Raw genomic sequence first — 9549 nt, 5'->3', positions numbered from 1 at the left:
TAAACCCGAGCCCAGAACGCGGCAACTGCTGCCAGCCAAACAGCTCAACGGGCCTAAGCTATCCAGCCAACAGGCCAAGATGTGTTAGCCAGGCCCAGGAGGGCCTACGGTCATACAGGCCCAGGGCGAGCAGGAGCTGGCCTAACTTGCCCCATGAGTCACTTCGATGACCCAGCCCGCGGCCCAATCTATTCCGAGGCCAGCTCCAGCGATCCAGATTCCGACCACAGGTCCCGCGATCAATTTAGGGTTACTTACACCCTACTTTTCTGTAGAAACGCCTGCTTTGGGTTCAAGTTTTGTACCTGCAGTCCACTATACTTCCACCATGCATGGAAACGTCCATTATCCAAACTCTTCCAATCCAAATGGCGAGCACCACCTGCCCTAGCAGGTCGCTAATTTGACGAATGCCCTCGCGCAGCAGACCACCTTGGTGAACCAACTCCTCAAGCGCATCGAGATGCAGCGTGCCCCAGACGAGGTGTCTTAAAGCAGAACAAGGGTGGAAGAACATGACTCATTTCAGCGATGACTCGGCGATGAGTCGCTTAGCCCACCACAAACTGTGTGTTCGGGTAGTGTGCATTTTCATTTACGCCCTCGGGGAAACGTTTTTTTCATGTCTAAATGCATAGAGAAACGTTCATTCCCAACTCGGCTCACGAGTTAGTGTGCATTCGAGGTTCGGTCCACACTTCGACGAGCACTCAGGACATTCCAGGCGAAGTGTCCACATGAGGTTAGGCCCATAAGGAGATCCTCCTATAAGGCAACGGAGTAGGTAGCTGCATGATGCCCAGAGAAGAGTACATGAGTAGTCCAGCTCAAGTTCCACTGGCAGCTTTGCCCAGAGCGGCGACAAGTAGCACAGGGCAAACCGTATAAACTGCAACCGTGGCACAGATGAGCAGGACGAGATGAAGAGCAACAGGGACCAACATGTCAACACCAGGGGCAGTTGGAGGTTCCGTTACCCCACCAGGCGCAAATCCAGGAGGAAGTATAAAGGCTTGTAGCAGAGTAGCTGTGTGGATTCTAGTGCATTAACACTACTGATGATGCCCTTTGTAGAGACGTGGCCAACCTGTGCAGGTCACCCTTTACAGACGAGATCGAGCAGACAGAGCCTTCGCTGAAGTTCAGCCCGCCATATTTCACCTTATTCAAGGGAGATGAAGATCCAGATAGGCCTTTGTGCAAGATCTTTGCCACGATGCTTCAAGGTAAGGCGCAAGACTGGTTCCACACCCTGCCGCCACGTTCAATCCGGAACTTTAGTGAGAAACATGAAGTCTTATTCATACCCTTTTTCTTGAGAAAATTGATGGGAAAAGAACGAAATAATCGATGTCCAATCGTTGGAGAATACTCAGCCAATCATTTACTCATTGGAGAAATGCCTTGGCACAAGCTAGTAGTAATATTCGAAGTGGGGAAAATTTCGCAGATCAGGTAACAATATATTATTTATTTGTTTGTACTATACCCAAATTTACATTAGCTACATTGATTATAATTATTTCTTTTCCCGCATTGTGTAGACACTTCAAGCACAAGCTTGGTATAATGGCAAAAACAAAAATGAATCATTCACCCGGTGGGGATATTGGAATATTGTTAAAGATTGTCCAAAATTCAGAGTTGTGCCTGTTAGTCCAGAAGTTGTCATGGACAAAACCCCTCTACACTTTACGCCCGATCATGACTCGCATGTTCATAAAAGCGACACAGAAGAAGTGCCGGAAGCGACCCCTGAACAAGGGTTGAGGTCAACCCATTATCCAATTAGGCCTCAAGGTAAGAAGGCTTCAAAGAGAAAAAGGGAGTGCTTCCAAGAATGATTATGAAAAATATATGGAAGAACTTGCTTGGCAAGGTGAATTGACTTATGCGTGGGAAATGGCTAAATTTGAGGCTAATAAGGCTAGAGATGAGGCAAAAGCTGCAGCTGCTGAGAGATTATTTCAAGCTAATGAGAGAGAAAAAGAGCTACTTAGGCAAGAAAGGGAAGAGCTTAAAGAAGAAAGAAGGGCTCAACAAGATCGTGACATTATGAAAGAGCCTGTAGAGGCGATGTCTCTGAATTCTAAATATTTTTGGAATTCGGAGAAAGAGGACATCATGAGAAGAAGGCGTGCAAGAGAAGCGAGAGCAAGAGGAGATGGTTCTAGCACCACAAGAGAAGATGGCAGTAGCACCACAAATTGGTTAGGTGATGATTTTCCATTCACAAAGGACTAGGGAATTTGTTTTTAATCGGAGCCCATAGTTTTTCAATCACTTTGGGTTGTAATTTCTTATTTATTGAATACAGTACTTTATGTTGTTTCCAATTTATTGAATTTAGTACTTTATTTAAACTAAGAGAATCTTTATTCAAAGGATATAAACACACTAAATAAAATTACATAAACATACCAAATAAAATTACAAACACACCAAATAAAAAAAACTTACGAAATGAACTTAAAAAAGACACCAAATAAAATTAAATAAACACATCAAATAAATACAAACACACTAAATGAACTTAAGTTTCTTGAGCTTGTTTCAATTCCCACTGGTGCTCTATTAAGTCAATTTGCCAGCTATTGTGAATTTATGAGTCCTGAAGTGAAGTTTATCGTTGACTGAGCCTTTCATTGTAACATCCATCCTTTTGTAATGGCTTGTGTTGCACGGGTTCTTCGGTGGCATCATGAGCACAATATATTTGTGTTCTGGAATTGTTCATCGTGTCTGGCTCATATTCATTAACAGCATCATAATCATACTAATCTTCCACAATCATGTTGTGAAGAATGATGCACGTCATCATAATGGATCGAAGCGACTCTAAATCAACCATTCTAGCAGCACCTCTAACAATCACCCAACGAGTTTGGAGGATACCAAAACAGCGCTCCACATCTTCCCTACACCCCTATTAACAGCTTGCAAAGTGTTTTTCCTTTGCACTTCGCGAACATGGCACTGTTTTGACAAACGATGTCCACCTTGGGTAAATGCCGTCTGCTAGGTAGTATGGCCTGTGGTACTTATGTTCGTTGACCCAATACGTGACTCTTGGTGCTTTTCCTTCCAAGACATCATTGAACACTGGGGATTGGGTAAGGACATTGAGGTCATTTTGAGCTCCCGAAACACCGAAAAAAAGCGTGCCAAATCCATGTATCAAATGATGCCATGCCTTCAAAATGATACTTTTTGCTCCTTTTCTGTCCCCATGAGCTCCTTGCCATGCACTTGGACAATTTTTCCAGGTCCAGTGCATATAGTCGATGCTTCTAATCATCCTAGGAAAACCTCGCATCTCACCCTTCTTCAGAAGCCTTTGCAAGTCCATCTCAGTAGGTCTTCAAAGGTACTATATGGTGTAGATATATTCGATTGCGGAGAAAAACCTCATCAGGGACTCAAGAATGGTTGATTTCTCCATCCTCGCTATCTCATCCACTTGGTCTGCAGATGCTCCATATCCAAGCATCCGCAAGGCAACAATAATTTTTTGCACTAGAAGGAGATCCATAACACCAAAAGCATCATTGTTTTGCACAAAGTAAGAATCATGGTTGCAAACAGCAATCATGATTTTGTTGAACAAATGTTGTTCCATTCTAAAATGACGTCTAAAGTACATATCAGGGAATGCATTGTTACGGACAAAATAATTGTGACATCCCACATTGCCCAAGGGAGTGATCCTTATATGTATATTTCCATCCCTACCTAGCACAAGGCCTTTTGGGAGCTCACTGGCTTCGGGTTCCGTAGGTACTCCGAAGTTAAGCGAGAAGGGGGCTAGGGCAATCCCATGATGGGTGAACCAGTGGGAAGTTACTCGTGAGTTCCCAAAAACAAAACCATGAGGGCGTGGTCGAGACCCAAAGCGGACAATATCGTGCTACGGTGGTGGAGCGGGCCCAGGAAGTGGTCCCCCCTGGACCGGGATGTGACAATTTGGTATCAGAGCCTAACCCTGGTCGCGAGTGTGCCGACGAGGACGTCGGGCCCCTAAGGGAGGTGGATTGTGACATCCCACATCACCTAGGGGAGTGATCCTTATATGTATATTCCCATCCTTACCTAGCACGAGGCTTTTTGGGAGCTCACTAACTTCGGATTTCGTAGGAACTCCGAAGTTAAGCGAGAAAGGGGCTAGAGCAATCCCATGATGAGTGACCCACTAGGAAGTTGCTCGTGAGTTCCCAAAAACAAAACCGTGAGGGCGTGGTTGGGGCCCAAAGCGGACAATATCGTGCTACGGTCTTAGAGCAGGCCCGGAAAGTGGTCCTCCCCGGGCCGGGATGTGAGGCTCTTTGGCTTCTTGCTTCATCATCTATCCCTTTACGCTTCTCATCCTCTTCCTCTTCCATCTCATTTTCCCCCACCTGGAGATTGAACATTTCTTCCCCTTGCTTAAACAATTCTTTCTCTTGCTCATCGATTTCCCACAACATCCTTGAAGAAGAGATTGTAAGAAGGAAGCAGAAACTATGAATAATAATAGAGATTTTGATTTTGGTGTGTGATTTCTTAGGATGGATGGTGTTAAATGGAGGAAAAAGAAAGGATTAGGTTGTAGATAATGCCACGTGGCATGCCATCATTCATTAAAAATCTGATTGAAATCTATCCTTAAATATTGTAAACAGATCGTGACACGTGGCACGACGTGATTGGTTAAAAATCTTATCAGAAATCTATCCTTAACGATTCTGAAAAGATAACGACACGTGGCACGACGGCACTGGATAAAAATCTTATCGAAATCTGTCACCAAAAATTATCTTTTCGGATAATGACATGTAGCACAACGAAAACGATTAAAAATCTTATTTGAAATTACAAATAAAATTATTTAGTTAGGGATAGAGATACAAAAGGTAATTAATGTTTATTAAAGACAATTATTGTTCATTAAGGGGCCTTCACACACTGGAGCTGCTCTTGTATGCCAACGGCCCTCTACAAATTAAATACTACCGTAAGTTCATCTACTCTCTCACGTGAGGATCAAGAGGTGTCACACGCCAATCACTTTCGTCAGATAGTTAGGACACTAGTCGCCTTGCATGTAATGTGCATAGCCAAATGTACGAATATGCATGCCACCTTATGTGCTAGAGCAAGTAGCTAGAGCATGTGTGCTAGAGCAAGTAGCTACCATGTCGATCCTCAGAGCTAGGCAGTTCCCTTTGTTCTTGCTCCTAATTTCAACTCTTTTCCTAGCCTCCTCCTCAGTCAATGATCATGATCAGGAATGCCAGCAGTCAATTTGCAGAGGCATTTTCCGTAACTCGCTAAAATCCCGTCAGGAAGAAGATCCTCGAACGGAATACTTTTATTGCTGGCAAAGTTGCCAAACCAGTGAGGATACTGAAGAGTGTGAAGCGGCGTGTCGAGAGCGATTAGACGAGCAATTAGAGAAACAATCCCAAAAGGAACAAGGCGGAGAAGATCAGGATGAGAAGCCGACTAGTAATCCCAACCCTTACTACTTCCCTAAATCTACGTTATTGAATCGGTTTGGGGCTGAAGAAGGTGGCTATGTTGTCCTTAACAGCCTTACCAGGCTCTCTCCATTCCTTCGCGGCAGAATTAAAAACTACCGCTTGGCCTTGTTTCTGACTGCGCCTGGAACTTTTGTTCTCCCTTACCACATTGATGCTGAATCAGCCTTTGTTGTTTCCGCCGGTGAGTTCTTCTATATATCGTATGATCTACACAATTATTGTGGTATAATGCGACATAATATTGTTTTGGCATTTGCTCGATATTAATACGCAATGACAAGAGAGGTCACATTTTTTATCGTATTAGTGTATTATTTGATGTGGTAAGTGATTTGTTCATGTCAATTAATATATTTGCCACAATCACTTGGTATACCAATGTAGTCTAAATAAGTGGTATCGCTAGCATTAAGTCAAAGAAATAATCTATGAATCAAAATCCTAACAGTGAGCTGAACATTCTGAATGCTATAAAGCTACTATTATTTTTTAGTTCAATATATTCAACTCATAATAAATATGATGCCTATACAACAAAAGATAAGAGAGAGAAAGATGTAACTACTCATAAAATAAAGTAAAGAAACCGTAAACGGAATATTTAAAACTCAAATATATGTGTCAAGTTCACAGTGTCTGATTTATATATAAATGTCAAATTCACCAAAACCACTGCAGAAGGCCTACGAATGAGGAAGCATTGTTCAACTATTTTGGATTAACTTGAATAGGTTTCAATATGAAGATAAAATATTACGCATGAACTCATAAAATATTAAACATGTGGTCCGCCCAAATATATGGATTAATAATCCACGAGTAATGGTAGGGAGATGATATATACCACATTGATATATCATTCGCTGTAATAAATTTATCAAGTATACGTCTGGCTTTTGTTTTGTTTAATTGTTTTGGAATCGCATTTAGGAAAGGGTACTCTCACTTTTGTGGTGAAGAACAAGAAAGAGTCCTTCAAGATTGAAGAAGGAGATGTGATTAGAGTTCCAGGTGGGGCTACCACCTACTTAATTAACGATCATAGTAGTGAACATCTTAGCCTCTTACAGCTCATTCGGCCAGTCAACATACCTGACCTATTTGAGGTAATATCAAATCATGCACATCCCTTCGTTTTGTTTTTTTCCCCCTCCTTTTTTGAATTTCTAAGCTAGCTAGTTAGAAAACCAAATCAAATTTAAAGTTTTTACACAGAAATTTAAATTTAAATTTTGTTCTATTCTCGTTTAGGAAGAAAAAATTTGTAACAGTAACTGCTGTGTATATTGTCGGCAGGAATTCTTCCCTGGTGGTTATAAAATTCGCGATCGAGAAGACTATAGCATTTTGGATGATGTCGAGTCATACTACAGCGTTTTCAGCAATGACATTCTTGAAGCGGCCTTTAATGTAATATAGAATGATCAATTCTCACAGTGATCATGACCGTTTTCTGGTTTTCTAATTTCCTTTTTATTTGAATTTGAAATTTGATTCATACTAATTTGTTAGGTTCAATTAATATATAAACGTTTGATTATGATTAGACTCCAAGAGAGCAGCTAGAGAAGGCCTTAGGACAGCAGAGGCCGGAGGGAATGATCATAAAAGCCTCAAAAGAGCAACTCAAGGCATTGAGTAAACAAGATCCATCATGGTGGCGCAAACTAGTCCCTTGGTGGTCATCTGAGGACACTGATTTAAAATTCAACCTGCAAAGCCAGAAGCCTTTGCATTCCAATAACTATGGCAAGTTCTATGAGGCTTCCCCTCAGGAGTTCAACCAGCTTCTAGACGTGAATGTCTCAGTCGTTATCGTTGAGATCAATTCGGTAAAGCAAAATTTAAAAAAAAAAAAATCCCACAAGAAATTGAAATTTATATACGCATATGATATCATCATTAATTTAGAGTTTTTATTGAAAATATTTTTCGGTACCTTGGACCAGTGTCTCAACTCGGTACCTAAATTATAGTGTGTCCAAATTTAGTGCCCAAATTACCACTTCTAATTTTTGTTAGAACAGTTTACAGATCTTATCAGGGAATTTTGTGTATTTGTCCTCGTTGGTTATCCTTGAGGACATATGAGATACACTAAGGAAAAGTGTGTCAACAATGTGTCAAGTTTGTGCGTATAAATAGCAGTAGTGAAATTAAAATTCTATGAATTATTTTTGCAGGAAACTATGATGGTGCCACACTACAATTCCAAAGCAACATATTTGATGATGGTGGTAAGTGGAACGGGATGGTTTGAAATGGCATCCCCACAGTTCACACTCCCAGGGAGTGAAGAAGAGATTGAGTACCAAGAAGACCAGGGTGAACAGAGTGGAATGTACACCAAGGTGAGTGGAAAACTATCACTCGGTGATGTCTTTGTGGTTCCAGCAGGTCGTCCTGTTGTTTTTGTTTCCCGAAACAATGATGAAAGCAACAACCAAAATCAGAATCTGAGAATTGTGGGATTCGGAATCAATGCCCCAAACAACATTAGGAACTTCCTTGCAGGTAAATGAGTCGATACACAGCATTACTTGGGTGTGTGTATAATGCTTTTTGAAAAGTAGCCAAAGTTTTTAAATCTTATACACTTTGGGCCCATTTTTTCAACTGTTGGAATTTTAACCGGGGTTTTCGAGCACCCCCGAGACATGGATGCTTCGAGTGATTATATACCTAAATCTTGGAAAAAAGTGGCTACAAGTCTTTAGGCCTCGTTTGGCTGGTAGTATTTTACTAGATTCAATGCATGTTGAACGATAAATGGTCGTCAACTTAATTTCAATCTTGTCCAAGGTTCCGACCTATTTAATTCATTTTCTACTTTCAACTTGAACAAGGTTCGAAAAGTTGATAGCTGCATTTTGAATCAACATATATTGAATTTAGTGGTTTATTTGGTCCAATCCGATATGCCACCAAATTAAACAAGGCCTTATACAATGTTCTAAAGAAAGGGTTAACTTTTCAAAAAGTCCCATGTATGTACTCTGCTTGTACGTTAAACATGCAGGCCAAGAGGACAACATAATGAAAATGATGGAGAGTGAGGCCAAGCAGCTGACATTTGGGAAAGAGATGGAACAGTTATTGAGCAATTAGAAGCAATCTTATTTCGTGCCACTGTCAGCCCAGAAGAGCGAAGAAGGAAGAAACCACTCCTCACCTGACTGGCTTCAATTCAAGACTAAGCAGTGATAGTAATTATAGTATCCACTTTGACGCAATCCAAATGTATGTAGAGCACCAGTACCAGTATGCTGAGCTAGGGTTTTCAATTAGCTAGGCTCATGTAGTGAAGTGTGAGCCTCTTATTTAAAAAAAATAAAAAATGCTAAATAAATAAATGTGACTAGCTCATAAACTACCATAAAAATAAGAGTGACGGCTCATGTTCTGTAGTGTTGGTTTTCATCAAAGGAAGAGGATCCTTGGATCCACTTTGTGGGGATCATAGAGATTCCCACATCTTAACTGTTCATTGTACATCGTCCGGTCAGTTTTCGTCAGATACTATTTGTGTTTAATTTTAAATAAAAAAAAATCAAATAATTTCTGACAGCACGATACATGATGAATGGATCCTCAAAAAGTGGATCCGGATGGAAGCTAATTCTTTCATCAAAGATTAATACGAGGTGGATGTTGTAGTACTTGGCCATGTTAATTATTCTTGGTCTCTCAGTTTTTTGCGAAATCTCGAATTATCATGTTATGTAGTTTCAGATTTTTGTTTGCAAGTATCTTTCTATGGGTCATGTTCTTCGTTTGTATTAAACCTTGTATTGGCCTCTTTTCTTAATGAAATATAACGTGGGATGTTGGATTGGAGAGCCATCAGGGGTGCTCCTTGTAAAATTGGTTTATAGCTACTCCGAGGTTTAAGGGCAGTTTGGGAAATAGAGGGTGAAAAAATTTAAATTTGAAAAGGTTTTTTAGCAAAATTGATCCATGAGATTTGCATAAATCCTAACTTTGGTTCATTAGATTTGAAATTAATAGAAGTGGCCTTGAGATTCCATCA

At 40.8% G+C, this 9549-nt stretch overlaps 1 protein-coding gene across 1 annotated transcript; it reads left to right on the top strand.

Moving 5' to 3' along the window:
- The first annotated feature begins 5171 nt into the window (after positions 1–5171).
- LOC137732712 (vicilin Car i 2.0101) lies at positions 5172–8723 on the top strand. Its single transcript, XM_068471999.1, is given in 6 exon segments — positions 5172–5700; positions 6450–6625; positions 6816–6929; positions 7067–7351; positions 7703–8033; positions 8539–8723. Coding segments are annotated over 6 exon segments (1620 nt in total).
- The last annotated feature ends 826 nt before the right edge of the window (positions 8724–9549 follow it).

Source organism: Pyrus communis, chromosome 4, assembly GCF_963583255.1.
Source record: "Pyrus communis chromosome 4, drPyrComm1.1, whole genome shotgun sequence".
Taxonomy (NCBI): Eukaryota; Viridiplantae; Streptophyta; class Magnoliopsida; order Rosales; family Rosaceae; genus Pyrus; species Pyrus communis.
This window is presented reverse-complemented; position numbering and strand designations above follow the sequence as displayed.